Here is a 27,063-nt window from a genome sequence, read left to right on the forward strand (position 1 = left end):
TACATTAATAGAAGAGACAGTCAAATTAAAGACTACCAGTGGATTAGTTACAAAAAGAGGATTTTGATGTAAGAGAATGAAAATCAGAAAATAATTTTAGCTTTGGGTATGATTTATTAATTTCAGAAGCATTTTCGGGTAGAAAAGGACATCAAATTAATCAAACTGATTTTCACACTAAAAACAAATCGATAGCTGTCAAAAGTTACTCTGATAAGTGTGAAATATGGAGTGCCGTAACTGCAAATCCTGGACAATGGCAGCTTGTAACTATTGTAACAGGAGATTGAATGGGAAGCTTGGCTATATCACCTAGTCACAGGAAATGCTGCATTCCAAAGGTGTTGGACTCTGCAGGATTGATGGAGGAAGTTTTACAAAACTAGTGAACCAAGTATTGAATGCGTTCACCTACAAGTCTGTGAAAGGGTTGAAGGGATGGAAAAAGAAATGGATTTAGTGAGGATCTCTTTGAAGTTATGCTGTAATTCTTCGTTTCTGCCACTTACGAGCCAATAAGGGGAGGTGTTCAGGGTGATGCTTCTCTCTCACCTCTTTCCTGCAGTGAGAGGTATGCTCTGGTGTCTGACTCACCTAGGGGACCTAAGGGAGATGAGTGGGCCAGCAGCTTTGGCAGTGGAGGGAGGGAGAAGCCTGTGTGTTGGCTGGGTTTTCTCTCCTAGAATCAAGGTAAAGATCACTGCATGTGGTTGATAAGAGATAGGGCCTGTATTAGTCCATTTGCATGCTGCTGATAAAGATGAACCTGAGACCGGGTAATTTACAAAGGAAAAAGAGGTTGAATGGACTCACAGTTCCATGTGTCTGGGGAGGCCTCACAATCATGGCAGAAGGCGAGAGGCACGCCTTACATGGCAGCAGCCAAAGGGGATGAGAGCCAAGTGAAAGGGGTTTCCTCTTATAAAACCATCAGATTTCATGAAACTTATTCTCTACCACGAGTACAGTATGGGGGAAACCACCACCATGATTCCGTTAACCACACTGGGGCCAAACTAGGACCATTCAAAATCCTGCCCAAGGGTCTGTGCGGAATGGGCAGCAGGAGAACCAGCAGCAGAGGGAGGGCTGCAGCTGGAAGAATATGTATTGCTTGCATCACAGTTCAGGCAAATGCTCTCAAGATGAGGCCTTTGAAGAATTCTCCATGTGAATCAGCTCAAACATCTCCAAGTGTCACCTCAGAATTTAGCAGGGGAGTCTGACAACAGTGCAACATAGATCACTCCGGGGATATAAAGAGCTAGGGGACATCAGATTAAGTCTGCTTGCAGGTCAATTTAAAAGTGAGGGCTAACGATAGAAATTGGCTTTCAGTGAAAGGTGGGCATTAGCTACACTGAGAAGCATTTGACTTAATGGATGGCACAAGAAGTTGAGGGGTGGTCTGCATTTACCTGTGATTCCTAGATTGGATAAACATCAGAATCATCTGGAAGCTCCAAACCTACAGAGATTGGGACTTAGAAGAAATCAGAAGCTCAATTACACAGTACCTCAACCCCCGCAAGTTCCCATGAAATTCTGATGCAGTAAGTTTCAGCATTTAGCATCCACCGGGTGGTGTCAGCAAAAAGATCTGACTTACGTTTATGAGGGCCTGGTTGGCTATGTTGTAGCTGTTAATGGTTTTACTCAAAACAGTATGCAAAAAAAGCCTACCAAAAATACAACCACCATCTCTTCTTAAATGAATTATTTTTTATTGCTATTTTATAAAGCTTAATATTTCCTAAAAATATTAGAAAAGAATCAGAACAAAAAAATCAGTTTACATGTAGTACAGTTACAAGTAAATAGCTATACATAATATAGCCATTAGGAAAAAGAGCAGAGCTAAATAATAAGAAAACAAAAGCAGTAAGCAGCAATAAAATTAATACCTACATACAACTAGCAGTGCAATAAGATAAGCAGAAAGCAGCTTTACGTTAAAAGAAAGTTATTTAAATACAGAAATAGCACCTTACAAAAAGGAATTGAGAAATGTAAACTTGGTAGGTAGATTCAAGTATAAAAGTTATACCCCCGACTCTTGTACCAGAATGAAAGGGTTTTACAAACCCTGGTCAGTGTAGGGCACACACAGCCTCTGTGACAACTCAAAAAAAGCTGCATTCTCTTAGTAGGACCACCACTGATTATTTTTTTCTTTTACTAAATTATACAATAATAGACTTAAGATTGCCATTGCTTCTTCACTACCCAAAATATCCAAGTCTAGCGCAGCAGCTTCAATTCCACCAGTTGTTCTGTAAGATTCATTTTCCTGACAAACAACCACTGCATTATTATTTTTACATATAAAGCCACATTAAGAAGTGGATACTGAATACAGAAGCAATTGTGCTTGGTTTTCTATTCCTAAGTGTGGTCACCAAGTCATAATATCCTCACCAATGGGACTGCTTCTTAACACCCTCAAGAAATATGAATTCTGAGGTTAAGATGGTTATATCATGATCAGAATAAAAAAAGATAGCAAAAATGTTAAAACAAGTATACAGCATTCAGGAACAGTGAGGGGAAAGGCAATTTGTGTTTCCATCTAAATGTAGACCTCTCCATGAAATATTTTGTGGAAGTTCTTAAGCATGGGAGAGTTAAGATGCATACACCCTGCACAGATTGAAACCTAAAAAAGGTATATTTTTATTTGTTTTGATAGAGAACCCATCAGTTTTAGTTCAGGATCATCAGTACCATGCAATTTTTGATGTGGTTAAAAACCACATTTTTAACCTAACTCTATAGAAGACTGTAAAAAAGGGGAAAAAAAATCTTGTAAACTTTAAAAGTTTAGTGTTGATAAAAATTTTTATATAAGTAGCAAATTTATTTAATGTAGCTACCTACCTCAAGTTTAAAAAAATCTTGTGGGGGTAATAAGGCTAATATTATCCTATAGTTAATATAAAGCTACTTTATTCAGACTCCCAGAGTCTCTTAAATTAATATTTTTATTCTTTCATATAACATTTTATTGGGTCAAAAAATTAAAATAAAATAAAACCCCACACCAGGATTCTACATCTAAGATAGAAGTTTTAAGAGAGGAAGAAGGAAGGAAGAAAAGAAGTAGGAAGGAGGGAAGGAAGAGGGAATGAAGGAAAGTAGGAAGGAGAGAATGGCTGCCTTGTTCTCTGAAGAGACAAGAGAGAGGTAAATATCAGCAAGTCTAGGAATACAAAGAACTAGTATAGTTTGGCTACTTAATGCACCCCTAAAGTAATGTGGGTTAAAAAAGGGAAATTGCATAACAGTTTCCAAAATTGTATTCATGCTAGAACAACCAACCCCTGTGCTCACCATACTTATTTTTCAGAGGTACCATCTAACTACGGTTTGAATATCCTTGGTTATGAAACATATGTCCATTTTCCCCCTTACTCTTCCACACATGAAGTAGAAGAGAAACAAAAGAAGCATCTCTTGCCCTATATCAATTTTCACATAATTACTCTTCAGAATTCAACGAAAAGGTCTCATCCAGGTTCCAATTTCCCATGTAATCACTTTCTACCATCCTGATTTTTACAAACAGCAATTGTTAGAAGACATCCATATCTCATAGCTCTACAGCTAAACATTGAAATAAAAAACGCAGGGCATGTAGTGAAGGAAACTGGGCACAGTAGGATTTTTAGAAACGAACAGTAATATCTCACTGTTCACACAGTTATTTGAGAAGCAGCAGTTAGGCTGCTAGAGTTCTAGAGTTCATCTTTGTTCTCATGCCCACAGTCAGGGTTAGCACAGTTCATTTACAGCAAGGTGTGTCATTCACAGTTATTTTGGTCTTGACATGTGTCATGTAGATACATTTATCCACATTATTACTAAGTTGTAGAATAAGTGCAGGGCAAATTATAGAATAAAAGTACAAACATTCAAGTCGTCATACCCTGAAAAAAATGTGTTAAAGACTGTAGTTGTAAACTTTTTGCACTAAATCCCATTTCAGGAACAAAATAAATAATACCATAGGATTCACAACTGAAGGTGGCTTCCTGATAAAGCCTAAGGAAGCAGTAGCTTTTTTAAACTGCAGAAAGGAAGCTTCTCTCACCACAGATTTACTCAGGGTAAGTGGAAATACATGTTAAGAATGCTTACCCTAGTTAAGTGCTAGACAGCGCCCCTCTTTAGAAAAACCACAAGGCTCCGGTAGCCTATTCAGATCTACTTCCAGCAATAAGACGATTCTTGAATCAAAACCACTAAAGTCAGTCGGCGCTTTCACTGTGACACCATGCAGAGAGTCGGACCTCTAACTGGTATTAAATGCACAATTAATTACTTTCAGGAAATCAGATGATTGATGATGGTGGGAAGTTAACAGAAGTGTGGATGAAAGACAGTGGAAGGACCCGTGCTCAGAACGGGAAGGTTCGCATTCCGTCTCGGACATCCGGGACTCTCAGAGCGTTTGATCCCTCCCCCACCTGGCAAAGCAGCAGGTCAGTCAGCCCCGCCGCTGGGGATTTCCAGTCTCCTCTGGGCCGAGCTGGTGTTTCGTGACTGGTTCCTTTCTCTTCTCTTCAGGGCAGGGTCTCCAAGGCTGCCGGGTGTCTTGAAAAATGTCTCACGATGTGTGCGTTGGATGCTCTTGGGGGTCACTGGAACCGGTGACTAAAAAAAGAAAAAAGTAAAAGCAGAAGTGAAGTCACATTGTTTCTGATCCCTGAGTAGAAAGGCAGCCCTTTCTTGACCTGTGTGTTAGGATCCCAAGGCAGGTGTTCCTCCTTCTTTGCTTTCCTATCATACTTATGCCGTTTGTCTCTCCTGCTTACTACAACTGAAAATTAAATTCACATTTGTTGTTTTGGGTGCAGAAAGGCAGTCTATCAAAGAGGTTACAAGTGTGGCATCTAGAGCCAGGGACTGGGCTCTACGACCGTTGACAAGGCAATCTGTCCCTCAGTTTCTTCATCCAGCGGGGATGGTAAAAGTACTGACTTCACAAGGTTGTAGGAATTAAATAAGATAATAATTGTAAAGCACTTTAGAGCATGTGAGGCCCACATGGTTTGTGTATTGGCTCTTTCTCTTTACTTGCTAATATTTATCCCCTAATGTTAAATGTTAAATATTTATTCCCTTAATGTGCCCTAAAATGGCAGGGACCATTACCCTGTTCATGGCTCTATCATCGTTGCCTAGATCGGTGCCTGGCACATGGTGATAGAAAATTCTGTGTTATGCTATAATCATCTTGTTTTAAACCTAACATGTTCATTTCAATGTCTTGCAAACTTTTGAGCCTCTGAATAACTTGTCTAAAATATTTTTTGGCTAAATATAATTCTTTGGGAGAGTAAGTAATCACTGTGAACAACCTAATGTATAATAGGAATTCAACAAATATTTGACTGAACCACAAATGGAGGTTGGGGGACAAATATAGACTCATTAACTTATATCGATAATATATCTTTATGTATATTTTTATGTTTTCTGAGTATGTACAGATGAATATACATACAGACATTATACATAGACACAGTCTCTAAACATCACATCTTAAGAAATGACTGACAGGCTAAGCATCTCTGAGTTACTATCAAGACTTCTGTTTCTTTTGATTGTTTTTATAGCTGTATAATTAAAATTTAGGGTGGCTTCTTTTATTGACCTAGTGAAATAAAAGCTTGAAGATCATCAAAATAATACAACTATTTAGCATTCCTCAAAAATCCCCCCGAACTATGCCTAAAACAGGTCCCTCTAATTAAAAGAAACAGAATGACACCTAAAAACATACATTTTTGTCTTTAAAGCACAGGATCTCTCACCTCATGTCTCAGTGCTTTATAAAAGGAGCAGATAACTCTAGGTCTACAATGGAAGCCAGGTGGAGCCTGACCTAGTGCCTCTGTCCGGCAATCATGTGGCTAAAATGAAAGCTAGTTAAACACAGGCATACCCCTTCCCAGAATGACAGTGTCTTCAGGAAACTTCAGGCCTCACCTGATGTAATTTTACTACTGAGACTGGATGTCCCATGTAAACGGGGGACTCAGGTTGGACGACACTGTGTGACCTTGACATCACTGGACTCAGGTTTAGTGAGGGCTGACCCTGAACCTGAGGGTCTGCAGAAGGGAGTGTGGACGACTTTGGATTAACCACAGCTGTGGGGCCGACGAGAAGCTGGGCTATTGATCCAAGGCCAGGCAGGCTGAAATTCACAGGTCCTGTGTTTGGGAGAGCACCAAGAGTAGAAGAAACTGGGCCCGGCATTGCAGGAGAATAGAGAACAGGAAAAGGGCCCAGAGATGGAGATGGTAAGACCATGCAAGGGACACTGAAAGACGGCAGCTGACCTGAGGATGGGCCCACAGTAGGGGGGGTGTGACTGCCAGATAAAAGTACATTGAAACCATTTAATCCTGAAAGAAAAGCAGAACAAGTGAAAATCAATATATGTCATCATGAGGATACCATTCAAGCTCACATTTGTCATGGCCCTTTCAAATGGGAGTCCACAATAAATCAAAGAATGATGAGGCCTTCCCCCAGGCCAAACAGCCCACACCCTGCTCCTTCACAGCTGTGGCCAAGATTGTAATCCCACATTTATCTGATGCCTGTAAAGTTTTTAACATGAGTTCCACTGAACCCAAACTGAGAAGGCAAAAAGCTTGGATGGGAAAGATTACATCTTTATTTTTATTTATTTACTTATTATGATTTTTTGTTTTGTTTTGAGACACAGTTTTGCTCTGTTACCCAGGCTGGAGTGCAGTGGTGTAATCATGGCTTACTACAGCCTCAACCTCCTGGGCTCAAGCAGTCGTCCCATTTCAGCCTGCAGAGTAGCTGGGACCACAAGCACACCACCACACCCGCTAATTTTCTTTTATTTTTTGTAGAGACAGGGTCTTCCTATGTTGCCTGGCTGGTCTCAAACTCCTGGGCTCAAGTGATCTTCCCAACTCAGCCTCCCAAAGTGCTGAGATTACAGGCATGAGTCACTGTGCCTGGCCAAAATATCTTCATAAGTTCCTAACTGAAAATTTTTATTTCCCTCAATTATCACAGGCAACAAATCAACAATTTTAACAGTACCTTGACTTTGTCACTAGGAAATAGTACAGACATGTGAAAATTACATTAAAGCTATTACAGATTTCTTAATAACTGTCAAGCTCATCACAACTTGGAAATTTTGACAGTATTGGGCTTGCTGCCAGGTCTTTTTATTACTATCAGTAATTTTAAAAATGGTTGTTCCTGTTGCATTAAATATAATTGGCTTCCTTTGTAATCCCATGTATTTAATTCTATGTATCTATAAACATTCTGAGGAGGAATCCATGGCCTTCACCAGACTGCCAAAAGATCCATGGCACAGAAAAAGTTAAAAATCCCTGTGCTGGGCTGTAATTTTCATTCAGCAGGGGCTGAATCTATTTTTGTTCACCCATGTATCCCCAATATTCAGTGCTTAGAGAAAGCACTAAAAGATATTTACTAAAGGAATAAAGAATTTTTTTCTAGATAAGTGAATAATCATAAATACTAACCTAACCTGTTCTAGCAGGTTAGGCTTAAGCCAACAAGGAATTGAGGAAAATCAATTTAGGTATCTTTGCATCAAGAGTAGCTTTATGTACAAAGTATATATTTCTAAAATCTGGTGTCTACTGTATTTCGGCTTTAATTCAAAATAGTAACAGCATTTATTGAGTCTTGCTAAGTGCCAGGTGCTATTATTCTAAGTGCTTTAGATGTATTATCTTATTAAATTTAATTCAATTTTCACAGCATCTATATGAAGCAGGTGCTATTATTACTGCTGTTTAACCAATGAGGATGAAGAATACTTAAGTTCACGCAATAATAAGTGGTTTTAAATGTCAAGCCCTCTTACTCCAGACCTGGCGCTTAGTCATGATGCTATATACTCAGTACCTCTAGATGTTCAAGACCTCAAAACACTAGCTGCACACAATGGCCAACAGGTTCATACTGTTAAACTAAACCAATGCTAGATTCAGCTGAATTACCGTGCTTTTTCACCAAATAATGTTTAATGTATTTTTTTTAAATCATCTGCCTCAACTATTTTCCCATTACTCCTGAAGTTAGTGAAAGTAGAATCAGCTTCTCCATTTATAGATGGAGAAAACAAAGGAGCTAGGAGTAAAATGACTCAGGCACATCAATAAGCCACTTTGGTCAGGTGACACAGACAAAAATTTAAAAATCCAATTCATGATCTGACTGCCACAAGGGACTCTAAGACATGATGATATCTCTTACCTGCGGGAGACTGCACACAAAGATACTGTAGCAAAGAAGGGTCTTGGGTGCTTTCATTGTCTTTTGAAGGCTTTTCAACATCTGTATTTCTTGAAGGATTTCCCCACTCAGAAGAAACAGAACAGTTTGCTGTTGCCTTTCCTGAAATCTCTTCTGCAGCAGGGAGTTGGCCATTCACATGAATGTCTTTGAGGGGTATAGATGCCCTGTTACCCATAGTCTTGGGAGAGACAAGGTCTGTGGAATCTGAGGGTTTCTAAACACAACCAAACCAGGAAGCAGGAAAGTAAGTCAAAATTCCAGTAGTAAATCTCATTTTTTTTTTTTTTTGAGATGGAGTCTCGCTCTGTTGCCCAAGCTGGAGTGCAGTGGCACGATCCCAGCTCACTGCAACCTCCGCCTCCTGGGTTCAAGTGATTCTCTTGCCTCAGCCTCCCGAGTAGCTGGGATTACAGGGGTGTCCCCCATGCCTGGCTATGTTTTGTATTTTTAGTAGAGACGGGGTTTCACCATGTTGGCCAGGCTGGTCTCGAACTCCTGACCTCAGGTCATCCGCCCGCCTCAGACTCCCAAAGTACTAGGATTAGTAAATCTTTTTTTTTTGAGACGGAGTCTCACTCTGTCGCCCAGGCTGGAGTGCAGAGGCGCCATCTCGGCTCACTGAAAGCTCCGCCTCCCGGGTTCACAACATTCTCCTGTCTCAACCTCCTGAGTAGCTGGGATCACAGGCGCCTGCCACCACGCTCGGCTAATTTTTTTATTTTTTTGTATTTTTAGTAGAGACAGGGTTTCACTATGTTAGCCAGGATGGTCTTGATCTCCTGACCTCGTGATCCACCCACCTCGGCCTCCCAAAGCGTTGGGATTACAGGCGTGAGCCACCGCGCCTGGCTGGGATTAGTAAATCTTAATAACAGCTCTCTTAATATTGCTAACACATAAAGGTAGCATACAGCTGCGTGCTACGCTGATTTGTGTATGTCAGTGGTTTCCATTGTATTTGTAGGAATCGTCTGAAAATGTCATGTCATGTGCATTGATAGTATTGTGATTTCAAAGTAGAGAAATGAGAGAGATTTTAGCAATGGAAAACTGGCTGTGGTGGTTAGACTGTGAGATATATTTCTGAGCTAGTAACACACATAAAGGGTGTTGATACTAGTCTTTTGGGGTCTCATAAGAACTGTGGGCTGGCCCAAGATGTCTTGGTTACCTAAGACATATGCCAGTCTTTCACTTCTGATCTGCAACCCCAGGCTATCTACAAAATGAGAAAGATTCATTCTAGCAAGAGAAAAAAATAGAGAAAGGTTCTTAATTAGTGTAATGATTTCCAGGAAGTGTGCCCAGCCTACCCACTGCAAACCACTGTAATGACAGTGCTCCTGCTTTCTGAGAGTTTTACTGGTCATATCTCATTAACCTCTGAATGGCTACTAAGCAGGAGATGTGGACAGCTCATATTTTTGTTCTTTTCATTTTGAAGCTAGGGAAATGGGATCACTGAGCAGTGAAGAGAACTGACCAAGCATAAGATCTGATTGCCAGACGGCACCCACATTCCTCCCTCTGGAACTCAGCTGCATCCTGGATTAAGATGTTTATTTCAGTGATCCTAATTTGTTTTAAAAAAAGGATGTAAAAAAACTGGAAGGAAATATATAAACATGTTAACAGTGATGCCTCTATGTGGTGGGATTCTGGGTAACTTTTCTTCTTTATACTTTTTAGCATTTTATAGAAAGTGTGAGTTTTATAAAAATCACCTTTCTTACGCACTATTTTAAGGCAAGATTTTTGGCAGAGCCACTCCAGGGCTTAATTAATTACGCAAGTAACATGAAATAGCCCCATATTCCAGACTCCATCGCTTATTAATATCAGTGTATCTTCATTAGGAAGAAGCTCAGGGCTAACAGGATGTCACCAGACACATCCACCTGCACTCCCTTACCTTGGGCATGATGAGCGACAGTGGGCCGTCTTCATATTCCCTGCTTTGCCTTTTCATGGCTGGCTCATCCTCCTCCTGAGGTTTCCTTTCCTCACAGAGGCGCTTCTGAGCTGAGGGTGCGGATGACAGCTCTACTGTGGCTGGGGCTTCTGAGTTTCTGTCATCCCTCTCTGACCCTGACCCTGACGCTGGTCCCTCCTGCAGACTTCCATACAGCATGAACAGTGAGGCAGAGGGCACGTACACTAGAGGCTGGCCAGCAAGGAGTGCCGGCTTCAGGCTCTCCACAGCAGAGGCTGCAGAAGCAAGTGAGACGTCCACTTGTTCATTCAGACCGTTCTGCACAGAGAATGCCTGCAGGTCCGTCTGAGCAACAGAAAATACCGGGTGGGCTAAAGGATTAACACAATATTCTGGGTCAACAGAGAGGACAGGGAAAGGAGCAACAGGGTCCAAGCCGCTTGATGGAGGCACCACTCTCTTACTGGCAAAGGCTTTTCCCCTGTAATAAAAAGAAACGTAATGAAGTTAGCACATTCTACCAACTCCTGACCCTTTAGTTTCCCAAAGAGAGCCATGCCAAATCAGGAATGAGATAATACTCTTCAGGCAGATAGGAAAGTGCACTCGCTGAGCACGTGTTAGCTCATGCCAGAGGCAGACACCCAGGTATGGCCTGGATAAATGGTTAGGATGGGGTAGGAGAGCCGATGTGGGAAGAGCCATTGGAATCTCAGGTGAGAGTGAACATTCCTTCCTCCTCCATCTCTTCCACATCTGATCGTTATCAATTACCAAGCACTTACATCCTTGCCAGGCATGTACATACTATTATAATTAGCATAATAGTATAACAATTTTATGCAATTATTATAATAATAGCTACTCTTTGGCCGGGTGCGGTGGCTCACACCTGTAATCTCAGCACTTTGGGAGGCAGAGGCGGGCGGATCACGAGGTCAGGAGATCGAGACCACGGTGAAACCCTGTCTCTAATAAAAATACAAAAAATTAGCCAGGTGCAGTGGTGGGTGCCTGTAGTCCCAGCTACTTGGGAGGCTGAGGCAGGAGAATGGCGTGAACCCGGGAGGCGGAGCTTGCAGTGAGCCGAGATCATGCCACTGCACTCCAGCCTGGGCAACAGAGCGAGACTCCGTCTCAAAAAAAAAAAAAAAAGCTACTCTCATTTCCCCCAGTTTACTACTGAGGAAGACTGAAGTGCAGCGGTTGATCACCCCGTCTTGGGTGAGCCAGTTCTGAAGTGGGAAGCTGGGCCCATGCCCACATCTGTTTGATGGCAAAACCCATGTTCTCAGTGATTGTGAGAGACCCTGGGAGAGTACCAGAGACTAGACTTTGATTTAAAAAAAGATTAATCTCATTTGTCTCATTTCACAAATCCAGTATGAAAGAAATGGAGTGGGCAGTGAGGAAACAAACTTATCTTCTCAATTATTATTTTCTGCCATTCTTGTCCCATTCTGCTCTGTGTTGTTAACAACATTTTAGGCAGCACACAGTCAAAATTAAGTCCCATAAATGTGTAAAATTTTAAGTCCCATAAATGTGACAAAATTAAGTCCCATAAATGTGGGGTGCCTAGGAGGATTGCTCCAGCCCAGGAGTTTGAGGCTGCAGTGAGCTACGATCGTGCCACTGCATTCCAGCCTGGGTGACCCTGTCTCTAAAATAAGAAAATGAAATAAATAAGATATAAACAATGTTGGAGCCTTTCGTTTGGAAAAATTTCCAAATATTTAAAACCATGTTTATGTTCTTAGTATATTTTTAGGAATAGAGAAGAATGATCCTTTAAGAAATAGTAAACAGAGGGCCAGGCGTGGTGGCTCACGCCTGTAATCCCCAGCACTTTGGGAGGCTGAGGCAGGTGGATAACCTGAAGTCAGGAGTTCAAGACCAGCCTGGCTAACATGGTGAAACCCTGTCTCTACTAAAAATACAAAAATTAGCTGGGCGTAGTGGCGCATGCCTGTAATCCCAGCTACTCTGGAGGCTGAGGCACAAGAATCACTTGAACCTGGGAGGCGGAGCAGTGAGTCGAGATCATGCCACTGCACCCCAGCCTGGGCAACAGAGTGAGACTCTGTCTCCAAAAAGAAAAAGCAAAAAGTAGAAAAGAAAAAAGAAAAAAACACACACCCACAACAATAACAAAAAAACAGTAAACAGAGGACTAGGATTTCTTTCCGTCTTTCTGATGGAATCACGAAGACCTGTTTTGCCCACCATCTCACTGCCCACTGTGCTGCTGAGAAGAAAACGGAGCACCCTGGGCCACAGAGATGAATCACCTCTCCAGTCAGCTGCCTCTGGTTGAGTAATGGGGATTGCTCAGCTCTGTGAAACTGAACATGCCCACCCTGGGTATATCACCCACCATCCCTCCACCTAGCCATCCACCTTCAACTTCTCCATCTCCACCAGTGATATCACCATCACCTGACATGCAGACATTCTTTCTAATGCCTGTCTCCTTTAGCGAGTCTTGCCAACTCACTGTCTCACACTGGTTTCCCTTTCTTTCCACCTCTGGTGAGCACAGCTCAGCTCTGCCCCACAGCAGACCAGAACGACTGCAAATGCTCTGTTCTGTGGCCTGCCTTTCTCCACTCCTAATCCCACCTGCGAAAAGTAGCCAGGATGATCTTCATCAGTGAACCTATAGTAGCTCTTTATGGTTTCCCTGATGAATCCAAACTCTTCTCTGGCTTTCAAACTTGATCTAGTTTTTGCCAACTTTTTGCCAACTTGATCTACTTGCCTCCAACACCTAACCTCTTCTGCTGAATGGCTTTTCCTTTTCCTGTCCTATTTGGACAAACCATGACAGCAAAACGAGTCAGGCTTTGGTGTCTTCTATTCCCTGGCCCTGCCTTGTAATCTGCTTCTTCCCATATCTGTCATTAAACACTTTTATGTTTTTCAGAAGCTAGCTGTCATTAAACACTTTTCTAATTACTCTGTTTAGCGTTTCTTCTGCTTTCTCTGGTGATACATGATTTCTTTCAAAATCGGGCCCCAAATTTAAGTCAGACAGCCTGGGTATATGAATCCCAGCTTTGTCACCTATTACCAATGTTACTTTGGGCAAGTTACATAACCTTTTGCACTTCAGTTTCCGCTCTGTAAAATGAGGGTAATACCTCTCTGTAAAACCTCAAAGGATTGCTCTTATGATCAGATGAGTCAATATACACTAAGGCTCCTGGAACGGTATACCTGGTAGGTAGTGGCAAAGCCAACTATGATAATGATGAAGTGATTCATGGAACTCTGATACATCATTTCTCAGGGTCATGTTAATTATGAATTGTGTCTTTTCAACGTTGGTCTTTTTATCTGTTTCCTAGAAGCCATCATAGCTTACAGTATCCATTTTTCATACTTTGGTGTTCCTAATGCTAGTTCCTGCACAGTGTAGGGCACAAAGGGAAAACTTACCAATTCCTAACAAATAAACGGCTGACCTACATTTTTCTTTTGATAGGTAGCATTGCAATTTAGTCAAAGTTAACACTAGGAGACAGAAAAGAATACACTCTGAGCTTTTATAGACTACTTACTGTGAATTGTCTTCTATTTTCTGTCTGTAGACAGCTGCCAGGCTTCCAATTTCTAAAGAGTAGCCACCTGATCCTGAAAAGGAAGATGAAGGCTTAACAAATATAGCAAGAGACTTATACATACCAACTATATACTGAGAATTATATAGCTGAGAATTCATTATTCTCAGCTCAGAGATTACTCAAAACTGTTACGGTTTTGCTTCAAAGAGAAATTTTCAGAAGCTAACTGTTCATGGTGAATTCAGGTCTCATCAAGAATTCAAAATAAGCATGGGCAACCCAGGGAGACCCATCTCTACAAAAAAAAAAAAAAAAAAAATTAGCCAGGCATGGTGATGCATGCCTGTGCTCCCAGCGACTTGGGAGGCTGAGGTGGGAGGACTGTTTTGAGTCTGAGAGGTCAAGGCTGCAGTGAGCTGTGATCATGCCCCTGTACTCCAGCCTGGGTGACAGAGTGACCTTTCTCTCAAAAAGGAAAAAAAAAAAAGTATTCAAAACAAGCATTGCTTGATAGGTCTAACGAGTTTCTGAGATACGTCAAACAGGCCAACTATGCCAAACCAATTGGTCTACAAGGTGACTAGGATCAATTTTAGGCAAGGGGTCATGTTCATAGACTGTGATATCAGCATCTCCTTTGCCTCCAATAATTGCTTGACTTTAGCTAAGTAAAAAGTAGACCACTGGAAAAAACAGGCAGGGCTGAGAGAGTCAGTTTGTTCGGAAACGCCATCACATGGGTGCTGCACTGGCATGGGCTACAGCTACATGGCAACTGATGGACTCCATAGATTATGCAAGGGCAGATACCTTGTTCTTCTCTGTACGGGCTGCTGGGTTCTGAGTTCACCTCCCTCTGGATCCTCTCAGAAGCCTGAACTGTGTGAAAAGAACCATGGCGAGCCAGCTTCTGTTTTGCACAGACTTGAATCTGGCCGTATGTTTCTCTTTTCAATTCTGGTAAGACAGATGCAGAAACATCCACCAGTTCTTCATCTACATAAATGAGAGAATTGGTAGTGTTGTTATACAGCTGTAATTCAGGATAATTTTCGTCTATTTAAGAAATGGCTTTGAACCTATAATTGTAATGGAGCTACTACCCTATAAATCAAAAACTAAGACAATCAAAGGAATTTTATGAGCCTTGTCTCAAACCCCAATTTCTTTCAATGTACTTATTTTTTTTTTAAGTTAGTGGATGACTATAAAATGAGATTGAATCCATGTATATTCTAAAATTATCTGAACTGCAACAGAAGTAGAGCAAGATGTTCTTCAACCCGAATTAGAATGAGCCTCACATTTTAGATGCTCTATTTGGGCAGAGAGTATCAAAGGAAAGCCCGACCATGCTCAGCCCAAAATGAATATTTTGAGATTCACTTTCAAGATTAACTGAGAACAGCTTCCTATGCCACAGATCTACAACAATGAATAGGAGAATCTCTATTTTCTGTTATGCTTTATTATTTCTTTCTTATGCAGTAGGAGGCTCGAAAGGTTAGGCCCTGGAGACACTGTTTGTGTTTAACGGAGTGTATGTGGGGTTAAGATAGAACTTTCTATATAGACTCAGGCAGCTATCCATGTTGTACAGATGGTCATCTCTACCTTATTCATTTGTGCTAATTTTTTTCTAAGCTCAAAGCATGCACATTTTAGTTAGAGAATTGATTTAATAAACTGAAAGGCCCAGCTAGACTTACATTTTCTAAAACATGCATTTCACATTAATTAAACTTTGAAATGAAAATAACAACAAAAAGTAATCTTTACAGTTTTCTTTTTCTTAGAACAAAAGCCCAGTTAGAAAAATAAGAAATTACAAAATCAAAAAGAAAACAGGTCAAGTCAGTAATAGGGGCCACATTTGCCTCCTTCCTGAAACAAAATATTGGACATAATGCATAAAACTGTGGCTCTCAACACATTTGGGCATCAGGACATGTAGGACAGTGATCTCTATGAGACAGGAATCAAATAGGGTGAGCTCTATGATGATTTTAGCTTACTGCCTGGAGAATGTTTCTAGGTTGGGATGTAGGGAGAGGGACCTAGACAGAGACTGGAGGTCCCCCTAAGTTGAAGATAGAGCTGGGAGTCCTGGAAAGTCAAGACAGCTAGGGTTTGCAGGGCAGAATGCTGGAGAGGAGGGCTATACAGAAAGAGAATGCTGGGGATTTGCAAAGGTCCAAACTGAACATTCACTGGAGTACTGATGCATGTGAGAAAGATACCCAAGGCCAGGGAAAGAACCATTAGAAAGTACTAGAGGGAACAATGTCTGCAGCTCATAGAGGACTGGGAAAAGTGCCTGTTGCCAATAGCTACAGTAGAAAAACCTAATTCAGGAGGGATTGGTTAGAGTACTAAAAAAGGTGTTGCCCCAATAAGGGGAAAAACGTACTAAAGACTAAAAGCTCAAAGAATTTTGCTGAGCCAAACTTAAAAGCAACACCCAAAAGGATCACTGTTTCCATATAACTTCCCAGAACAAAGCTAAAACATTTTTAGGAATACAGAAATGTCTAGCACCTAATAATGTATAATTATCAGTGTCTGGCACACAACTGAAAATATCCACAATGAGGAGAAAAATCAATTGAAATGGACCCAGAAGTGAAGCAGATGATAGGAAGTAGACCAGCACACTAAAACATATATTAGTATTGCATACCATAAATTTAAGCCACTAGAGGAAAGACTGGATATGTTGTCTTAGAGACATCAAAAATGTAAAGGCTCAAGTCAAACTTCTAGAGATTAAAAAAAATACAATGGTGGGGACGAAAAATACAGTGTATACAATTAATGGCAGATTACAAAGTGTAGAAATAAATAGAGAACTTGAAGACATAGCAATAGAAACTGTACAAAAATGAAACACTAGAAAAAAGACAGAAATGAACAAAGAATCAGTAAACTGTGGGACAACGTTAGGTAACCAAAAGCAAGCATAAGTGGAATCTGTAAAAACAGCAGATGAGGGGACAGGAAAAATATTTGATTAAGTAATGGCTGAAAATTAGCCAAATTTGATGAAAACTTTAAACCCAAAGATCCAAGAATCTTAACAAATCTAAGTACAAGAAACATGAAGAAAAGGACACCAAGTCATACATCATCAAATTGCTTAAAACCAGTCATAGAGAGAAACTTAAAAGCAACCAGGGAAAAATGACACATTAACATATAAAGAACAGGATGATGGTTGATTTCTTGCCAGAAACTATGCAGGCTAGAAAACAGTGGAGCAACTTCTTTAAAGAACTAAAGGGCTGAGTGTGTGGGCTCACACCTGTAATCTTAGCACTTTGGGTGGCTGAGGTGGGATGATCGCTTGAGCCTAGGAGTTTGAGGTTGCAGTGAGCCATGATCGTGCCATCACGCCACTGCATTCCAGTTTGGGTGACAGAGTGAGACCTTGTCTCTAAAAAAAATAAAATAAATTAAAAAAAAAAAAAAGGAACTAAAGGAAAAAAAAAACTTCAACCTCAAATTCTTTTAGTTATTTGATACAGGGGCCTTACTGTATTGTCTAGGCTGGACTTGAACTCCTGGGCTCAAACAATCCTCCCACCTCCTTCCTCCTGAGTAGTGGGGACTACAGGCATACGCAATGGTGCCTGGCGTCAATCTAGAATTTTTTACCCAGCAGAAATGTTTTTCAAAAGCAAGGGCACAATAAAGACGTTCTCAGACATACAACAGCTAGAAGAATTCATCATTGGCAGACTTGCACTAAAAGAAATGTTAAAGTTCATCAAGCAGGAAAAAAATGATATTAGATGGAAACCTACATTTACAAAAAAATGACAAGCACTGGAAATGGTAACAACATGGGTTAGGGTTAGGAAATTTTCTTATTAAAGTTTCTTTAAAAGGTAATTAACTGTGGACCAGGCGTGGTAGTTCACACCCCTAATCCCAACACTTTGGGAGGCTGAGGCGGGTGGATCACTTGAGCTAAGGAGTTCGAGACCAGCCTGGGCAACATAGTGAAACCCTGTCTCTACCAAAAAAAACAAACAAAAATCCCCCAGTAACACACCATGGGGTTTGTAACATATATAGCAGTAAAATGTTTGACAGCAATAGCACAAAGGCCAGGCAGGGAGGAATGACAGCAAGTTATTGTAAGAGTCTTGTACAATACATGTAGTATACTATCACTTGAAAGTAGACTGTGACAAATTAAAAATGTACACTATAAACCTTAAAGCAACCATTAACACAACAAAGAATTATAGCCAAGAAATCAACAAAGGAGATAAAATGGAAGCATAAAAAATACTTAATAAATCCAAAAGAAAGAAAAAGAGGAAAAAGAAACAATAAGCAAATAGGACAAATAGCAAGATGACAGATTAAAATTCAAGATCAAGAATCACATTAAGTGTAAATGGCCTAAATAACCCAATTGAAAAGCATAAATTGTCAGATTAGATTAAAAAGAATTCTACTATGTACACTGCCCACCAGACACTCACATTAAATAGAGACAGAAATTATTTAAATAAAAGGATAATATATATTATGCTAACTAATAAAAAGAAAACTGAAGTGACTATATCACTATGAGACAAAGTAGATTTCAGAGCAAAGAATTATCTCCGGGAATAGAGGGTAATTTTATAATGATAAAAGGGTCAGTTCATCAAGAAGACATAGTGATCCTAAATATTTATGCAGACAGAGTTCATGAAAGAGCCTCAAAATCCATTCCACAAAACTTTAAAGAACTGCAAGAGGAAACAGACAAATCTGCAACTATAATCAAAGATTTCAATATCCATCTATCAATAATGGCTAGAACAAGTAAACATAAAATCAGTAAGAATATAAAAGAACTGGACATTTATAGAACATTCTACCAAACAACAACAGAATATATACTCTGTATATTTGTGTATATTTACCAAGATGGACTGTGTCTGTACCACAAAACAAGTCTCAATAAATTTAAAAGATTCAAGTTATACAAAGTATATTCTCTGGTTACATGAAATGAAATTAGAAATCCATAAGAGAAAGACGTCTGGAAAATCCCAGAATATTTAGAAACTATACGACACGAGTCTGAATAATTTGTGGGCCAAAGAAGACATCAAAAGGGAAAATAGAAAGTATTTTGAATGGGAAGACCATGAAAACACACATATCGACATTTGTTAGATACAGCTAAAGCAGTACTGAGAGGAAAATTTATAGTACTAAATGCTTATTGGAAGAGAAGAAAGGTCTCAAATTAATTATTTCAGCTTCTACCTTAATAAACTACAATAAGAACAAATTGAACTCAAAGTTAAAGGAGCTATAAAGAGATAATCTGAATAGCTCTATAGCTATTCAAAAAATGTAATCTATCGTTAAAAACCTTCTCACATAGAAAGTTTTTACAGATAAAAACCAGACCCAAATGGCTTCACTGAAAAAATCTTTATCAATTCTTCACTGATAAATTCTTCCAAACATTTAAGGAAAAAATAATAACAATTCTACACAAACTCTTCCAGAAAACTGAAGAGGAGTGACTACTTCCCAACTCGTTTTAAGAGGTCAGTATTAGCATGACAGCAAATAGACAAACAGATCAATGCAGCGGTATGGAGAGTCCAGAAACATTACCATACATATATGTGGTCAATTTATTTTTAATAAAGGCACAAAATAAATTTTGGAGAAAAAGGACACTATTTTCAACAAATGGTGCGGGTACAGCTGGATAAAATATGTAACCTCCCATCCTCTCAGAAAAGCACCCCATTGATCCATAACTCACACCACATGTGTGATCTCATGTTAGGCAAAGATTTCTTACCTAAAAACTGAAAACATGACCCACTAAAGAAAAACATTAATAAAAATTAATATATTAGTGGAATTCCTGAAGATTAAGATCTTCTGACTTTCAAAAGACACTGGTAAAAAAATGAAAAGACAAAGCCACAGATGGAGGGGAAATATTTGGAAATCATATACCTGATAAAAGACTTGTATGCAGAATGTATATACAACTCTCACAATTCAATAGTAAGAAAGCAGACAACCCAACAGCAACAAATGGGCAAAAGATCTGAGCACACCCTTCATTAAGGAAGATAAACAGATGGCAAAACAGATGCTTAACATCGTTAATCACTAGAGAAATGCAAATTAAAACCAAAATGAGATGCCACTACACACCTATCAGGATGGCTAAAATTAAAAGACTGACCATATCAAGTTTTGGCAAGATATGGTTGAACTAGAACTCTCATATACTGTTGGTAGTAAAATGTCATAACTGCTTTGGAAAACAGTTTGGAAGTTTCTCAAAAATTTCAAACATCCACCTACCACACGTTGCAGCCTTTCCATTCCTAGGTATCTACCCAAGAGAAATGAAAACATATGCCCATACAAAGACATGTACATAAATAATTGCAGGAGCTTTATATATAATAGCCTCTTCAGCAATAAAAATAAATTACTGATACATGCTACAACATGTATAAATCTCAAAATAATTATGCTGAGTGAAAGGAGCCTGATCAAAAGAGTACAGTTATAGTTGATTCTCATTATTCACAGTAGTTATGTTCTATAAAGTCACTGCAAACACCGGATTAGCAAATGTTGACCCATTGCTTCTAGGGGACATAAAGGGTTAGGTTCCTGTGAGCTTCTGGTTACAACATTTTCATTAGCTGATCAATATATGACCTTGTTTATGTGTGTTTCTTTTTAAAGAAATCTGTTTAATATTTGTTGATTTATTAACATTGAACTTGGCCAATAGTACTATAACTCATACCTGATCAAAGCTTATCTAACACATGTATATTCTCTGTAAGGCACAATGCAGCTTTCTTGTGTTAAGAAACACTAGACAGCAATACTTGGGAGCCAAAAAGCACAAAAATGTGAAAAAGTGGCACTAAAAAGACTGCAAACAGAATGCTGGCTTATGGTATGAGAACTGGAACAAGAAGGCAGAGTACTGCCTGATTCATCTGGGAACATGTGCATTGGGAGACCCAAATTCTTCACCAAGCTGTGCATGACCACAACTGACTGTGGAAACACCCTGAGTACTGACTTTGGAGTTACAAGTTAATTTTAGTAAGTAGACAGATTCACGAATAAGAAATCTGTAAATAATGAAGATTGGCTATATATGATTCACTTACAACAAAATTATAGAAAATACAAACAAATCCAGAGTGACAGAAAGCAGGTCAGTGGTTGCCTGGGGATGGGAGTGGGGACCAGGAGGGAGGAATTACAAAGCGGGCAGGAGGAGGCTTTTGAAGGTAATGGATATGTTCATTATCTTGATGATTTCACAGGTACAAACATATGAAAAACTTATCAAATTGTAACTTTAACTTCCTGCCATTTATTACATATCAATGACATCTCGATAAAGCTGTTATAAAGAAAACACCATTCATAATACACTGTGCTATGCTGGTAGGAAAGAGGAGGAGGAAGACATTTATAAAATTTGTGAGAAATGGCTAGCCAAGGGATGAAGGAGAATGGCTCAAGGAATCAAAGGAAACTTGATGTTATCAGTAATGACACTAGGGAATACAGAAAGATCAGGTTTCTGGTGGGCAGAGGAAATATGTTCAATTTAATTTTCCTGACCTGCCTCCAAAGTCTTTCTCTCATGTCAAATCAGAGAGTTCTCCCCGTTCTGTCCCGTGGTGCAAATACATGAACGTCTCAACTTCTCAACAGCTGCTCATCTTCCAGCTATCTTACTTTCTTTTTCTTTCTTTCTTTTTTTTTGAGACGGGGTTTCACTCATTGCCCAGGCTGGAGTGCAATGGCGTGATCTTGGCTCACTGCAACCTCCGCCTCCCAGGTTCAAGCAATTCTCCTGTCTCAGCCTCCTAAGTAGCTGGGATTACAGGTGCATGCCACCATGCCTGGCTAATTTTTGTATTTTTAGTAGAGACGGGGTTTCATCATATTGGTCAGGCTCATCTCGAACTCCTGACCTCAGGTGATCCACCCGCCTTGGCCTCCTAAAGTGCTGGGATTACAGGTGTGAGCCACTGTGCCCAGCCCAGCTATCTAATTTTCTTCAATGGTACGACCACCTTTGAGTCCTTCCTCTCTTTTAATCATTGTCCGAAGACGCTTGGTTAATTCTGTCTATCACATCTAGTCCAAATTTCTTGCCTTAATTTTTGAGGCCTTCCAAAAATACAGTCCCCAGTGATCACACTGTAACACTGTATCTCATTATTTTTATCCCATGTTCTCTTCATCCTTCTAAAACCTAACAGCCCATCAGAACTTAATCTGTATCCTCTCTGAATGCCTATAGAGCCAGTACCACCCCATCTAGAGTGTAACTGCTCTCCTAACTTTCAAATGTATGCTAACTCTATGCCTAATTATAGAAGCTCATTAACCAAGTAAAGTGAGTAAGGCACTGTTCTGGATACTATGGGGTAATCAAGGATGAATAAAGATGATGTCTGGTCTCAGATGTGTAGGGTAGGGATGACACCACCGTATCAACCTCATCCAGCACAAACCGCACAATACTCAATTGCAGTCATTCAGATGAGACACTCTGCTCTGGGTTATCAGGGAAAACTTCATAGAGGAGTTGACATTTGAGCCAGATCTTGAAGTTTGAGAATATTTTCATGTTAAAAAGAAGAGGGCTTCACAGGTGAAAAGAACGGGAGAAACCAGAGACAGAAAGGAGAAAATGGCAAAGTTGTGTGCTTCATGCAGGCAGGGACTGTGTCACCCACATCTTCAGTCTCTCAGGGCCCTTAATATAGTCACTGGCACACAGTGTTGTATGCACTGGGTTGAATTTGTTATACTTGATTTTAAGTGGTTTCATCTAGATCCTAAGTGAATGATGTGCTACAAGTGAGGTAGAGAGCTATATATTTATAAGCCTGGGTTAAGTGGCTCACATTTATACCACTAACACCAAAATTGGAAGGGTAATTTAAAAATGACTTTAATGGCTTCTTCCCAGGCAGTACAGCTGTATGTAAAATAGCTAGTGCAGTTGGATCTAGTCCCTGATTGCTCATATATTACCCATGAAATAAGTAGAAGATAATATCCTCTTTGACTCCAGTTTTGTAAAGTTATATTTATAACCTTTTAAATAAAAAAAAGTCCATTACATTCATACTACATTTAGATGCAATCTTACCACATATAAGTTTTGTGATAGTAATTGATGTGATTTTTTACTCATAATTTTTACATTATGTAGAATTTCAAAGAGAAACCACGTTTTATTCTGCTAATGTAGCAACAACTGAAGTTCAAAAGAGGTGTCATTTTTAATTCTGGGTCCCAAACTTTCAGGAAAAAGCTTCAGAACAAAATTTAAACAGTTAAAGAGCTGTAAATTAGTAGTCAGAGAAACTCCCACGTTATAAACGCTCAGTATTTCTTTTCCTACCGTGTGTGGGCAAACCAGCACGCACAATTTGTAGGCTAATGTTAACCGTTCCAAGAGTGGAGTCACTAGTCTATTTTGTATGTGACATGGGAAAAGATCAGTCTCACTGTGTAGTAGATGTGAGACCTGAAAAAGGAACTGAGAATTCGAAATAAAACAGCCTGCTTAGCAAAACCACGCCACCTTACCATTTGAGCTGAAGTCCACAGGCCCGATCCACTTGAAGGCTGGTTTACGGCCTCGCTCTTCTGTTACATGCACTTTCTTTATCAGAGCCAAGCTGGTCAAAACATTGGCTATGTCATAGAGGCGTCGTACCTTTGCTTGAAGATATAAAACACGATTATGATCATGCTGCCTGTGACACCATAACAGTTTAGTTTATGTGACAGGTAACTTTTCTCGGCTGCCATATAAACCTCGGGTGGAAAGCAGCAAGTTGGGATGAGGAGACCAGTGGCTCTGTCATAAAATCACCCAGGATTTATGTACCTGCAGTATCTGAAGGCTAAAGGAAGGTCAGTGTGTCCTTCCATTCCCACAACTTCACACCTCTTACAAGAGGCACCTGGTGACACATAGGGAGCACTGTGATTGCAAAAACAGCAAGGGAGGGAACGGGCTGTAATTAAAGGCTTAGTAAATGTAATTCTGACATGGCACGTCAAAAGCATGCCCTGAGTTTCTCCCAGCAGGAGACTGTGGTGCCAGCTCCACCAGGCAGCTGATCTGTGAAAATGACAAAGATTCCCCAGAGTTTCCTGCCAGGCTGCACTCCTGGGCACACAGGATGCTCAAGGTCAACAGTACAACTGTGCTAAAGACAGGCAGCTCCTCACCTGAAATCGTAGCATTCCAGCCACCCAGTGAGAAGCGGTTGGACGGGCCTCACCTGAATCTTAAGTGGCTTTGGGAGAAACACTTAAATATGTACAAAGTAGAGGAAATACTCAGAAGGGGTGGTAGCACATGAAACAGGCAGGATAATGACCACAGAGTATTTTCTATTCAAGAAATGGATTTACAGGTAGGAAACCCACTTGACCTCCGTGTTAAGATCAAGCAAAGAAGTTTGAATTATCATCTAGAAATAGTAAGCATTCACCCCAGATGCAGCTTTCTTCTTCCCAATCCTGATTTTATCTAGCCATTTCACCCACAGGGTGACTGTAATTTCAGCTGGAAACAAAAAATAGCTAGAGAGTGTTGCAGCTCATGGTTTCCCGGGGCTTACAGGCTACCAGCAGCCCAGGGCATGTGGCTCAGTATCCAAGCTGGACAGAAAAGGAGGATGCACTGGGTGTGATGCTTGGAAACTCTCTCCCTGTCCATGTCCCACCACCCTTACCCTGGGCATTCTTCTGGTTCTTACCTGTAGACAATTTTCATCTCCACCCTTCAGAAGAGTATGCAGGGGGTGGGGAAAAAAGGGGAAAGAAAACTCAGACATTCTGTCTTAGATGCAGCATTACTAAAGAGAAATGCAAAATAATTCACACCCTCCCTGACCGGAGTTCTCAGGATAGTGTTCTGTTTTTCACTCTACTGAAATCATCAAGAAAAAGGCACTGACAGGACTTTAAGCTGAATTCTAGTAGGTGACTAACTTACCTGTCACAGCACCAAAAACCTTGATGAATGCAGGAAAGGAGTACGTATGTCAAAAACAATATATATATTTTTAATCTTGGAAGGAGAAAATATCAACACATGAAATCCCACCCTTTTTGTACTAGTAAGTTGATGTAGGTGAAGATTCTTACTTTTAAATTTACTGTGGTCCGGGGCATCTTGGCTTTCTTCTATCAGTATTTTGGCAGCCACATCCAGAGTGACAATCTTGGTTTTGGAGACGAGGAACAGCATGACAAACTTCTGGCTCATAATTCTCAGAGACTTGTCTTTTCTACTGTTTGCAGATGCTACACAAGGAATGAAACAAAAGCATCAAAACACATGATTTTCTACAAGAAAGACTATACTTGCAGCTTCCCAAAATGATCTAGCCCTATCAGCAGATGGAAAGATCACCCTTGTCATAGGCAGAAGCTTACTGGATACACATCGCAGAAGTCAGCTCAGGAAGAAATGAGGCCGATTTTCTTGTGGCTCGTAAAATTACTCTACAGTAGGCATAAACTCTGAGATGCATATTTTAAACCACTCAATGCTCTATACTTATACTTCCTATAATAGAATCCATACGGTAGTTTTACCGGGCAGCTTCTTGGAAAGATTAACGTAGAATGATAAAAAGATAGGGTAGGAATATAGAATTGTTTTCAGAACATCAACTCTCCTCTCAAAGGCAAATTGCTACTCCATTTTTATTTCTCTGTGCCTGCAATATCTAGACTATACCCTAAACATAGTAGATGCCCGCCTCTTCCACTTCTTTTCAGAAATATGTGAATAAATGAACTATATATAAACAGGAGACAGATTAGATATGTGCTCCTGTGGATGGCAGGCAAACCATCCCCGACAGATGGCTGTCTTCTCTGGTTATTAAGATAAGTACTGGCTCATGGGGTGGAACTAAAAGGCATGAGGCAGTGAATCCAATGAAAACCAGGCCCACCTTTCTTTCCATTTCTTATATTTGCAAGTGAGACGTGACACTTGTACTTTGTCATCTTAACAACAGGGATGAAGATCAATGGCTAAAACAAGAATAGGCTAAATATGAATTGGGAAGGAAGAATGATGCCGATGTAAATAAAAATTCTGCACCAAATGAAAGCAGAGATTGTCTGTCTTTCTTATCAACATTTTCTGCGAATGGAGTTCTTTTCTAAGTAGTGTAAGTCTACTTCAGTATATAATTAGATAAAATTCTTTGAAAATACAACTTTTTCAAAGTAAATCTTACAGTTGCAAATAGTTACAGATTTACAAAGTAAATCTCAAAGAAGCAGCATGGGGCTGCCAATCTAAAAATGGGAGTACTGCTAGCGATCTATTCTCCCAACAGGCCAAACTCGAGTGAACTGCCATCGGCCAGGTTTGTTTAAATGAGGTCGAGTGGACAGTCCAGTTGGGGAGTCATCTGCTTTCCTTTCTTCAGTGAAGAGAATAAGAGGACATATCCCTCCAGGTTTGTCAACCTGGCACTTCCCATCTGAGCAGTGAACCTCTGCAGAAAAGACCATCACTCGCTCTTTCTCTGCCATTACTCATGAAGTTACAATGGACTCACAAGAGGGATAGTCGGGTTCAGAGAAATCCAATAACTGTTGTTCCTGGGAATCTGGATCGCCATCTTTTTTACGTTCTCCAAATTTATAATCCATCAGGTCCAGCTCTTTCTGTTGGAGGTAGGCCATCTGCTCTTCATATTTCTGCTCCTCTCCTAGTCTCTGGAGGTTCCTCAGGGTTTTTGGCAGGCTGTGCCGTCCATGCCAGCCATACTGATTCTTAGCCACCCGGCTGACCAGATGCAGCGATTCCAGCACATTTACAATGTCATAGATGCGTCTCCTTTCCACACCTGTTTAAAAACAGAGGCCGATGGACATCATGCAGACAAACATTTTTGAAGAGAAGTTTCTTGAGGGCCTGGACTATGTCTGTGAACTACTTTGTCTGATCCCCAATATAATGCCCACTGCGTGGATGCTCAAGAAATTCAACCTGCAAGGATGCAACCAATAGAAATTATTTTTCTTTTTCCTTCTTGAGATCCAACCCTTAAACAGATCTAAAATAAAACATCTATCCAGAGATGGTGACATTTCCATCTGTCTGACATAAACAGTACAGCAACTGCTCTTTAGACCCATCAGGCAAACCAC

At 40.2% G+C, this 27,063-nt stretch overlaps 1 protein-coding gene across 1 annotated transcript in view; it reads right to left on the reverse strand.

Annotated features, from left to right (window-relative positions):
* Positions 1-1,707: 1,707 nt before the first annotated feature.
* E2F7 (E2F transcription factor 7) overlaps positions 1,708-27,063 on the reverse strand; it is a 44,416-nt gene continuing 19,060 nt past the window's right edge. Inside the window, exons 5-13 of the mRNA XM_023218252.2 lie at positions 26,469-26,759; positions 25,033-25,191; positions 23,458-23,592; positions 14,641-14,826; positions 13,828-13,900; positions 10,244-10,745; positions 8,290-8,545; positions 5,992-6,413; positions 1,708-4,653 (exon numbers count right to left, since the gene is read on the reverse strand). Of these exons, the coding sequence (XP_023074020.2) occupies positions 4,483-4,653; positions 5,992-6,413; positions 8,290-8,545; positions 10,244-10,745; positions 13,828-13,900; positions 14,641-14,826; positions 23,458-23,592; positions 25,033-25,191; positions 26,469-26,759 (2,195 nt within the window). The 3' untranslated portion in view covers positions 1,708-4,482. The remainder of the gene's footprint in view (positions 4,654-5,991; positions 6,414-8,289; positions 8,546-10,243; positions 10,746-13,827; positions 13,901-14,640; positions 14,827-23,457; positions 23,593-25,032; positions 25,192-26,468; positions 26,760-27,063) is intronic.

The sequence above is a fragment of the Piliocolobus tephrosceles genome, chromosome 10, assembly GCF_002776525.5.
Source record: "Piliocolobus tephrosceles isolate RC106 chromosome 10, ASM277652v3, whole genome shotgun sequence".
Taxonomy (NCBI): Eukaryota; Metazoa; Chordata; class Mammalia; order Primates; family Cercopithecidae; genus Piliocolobus; species Piliocolobus tephrosceles.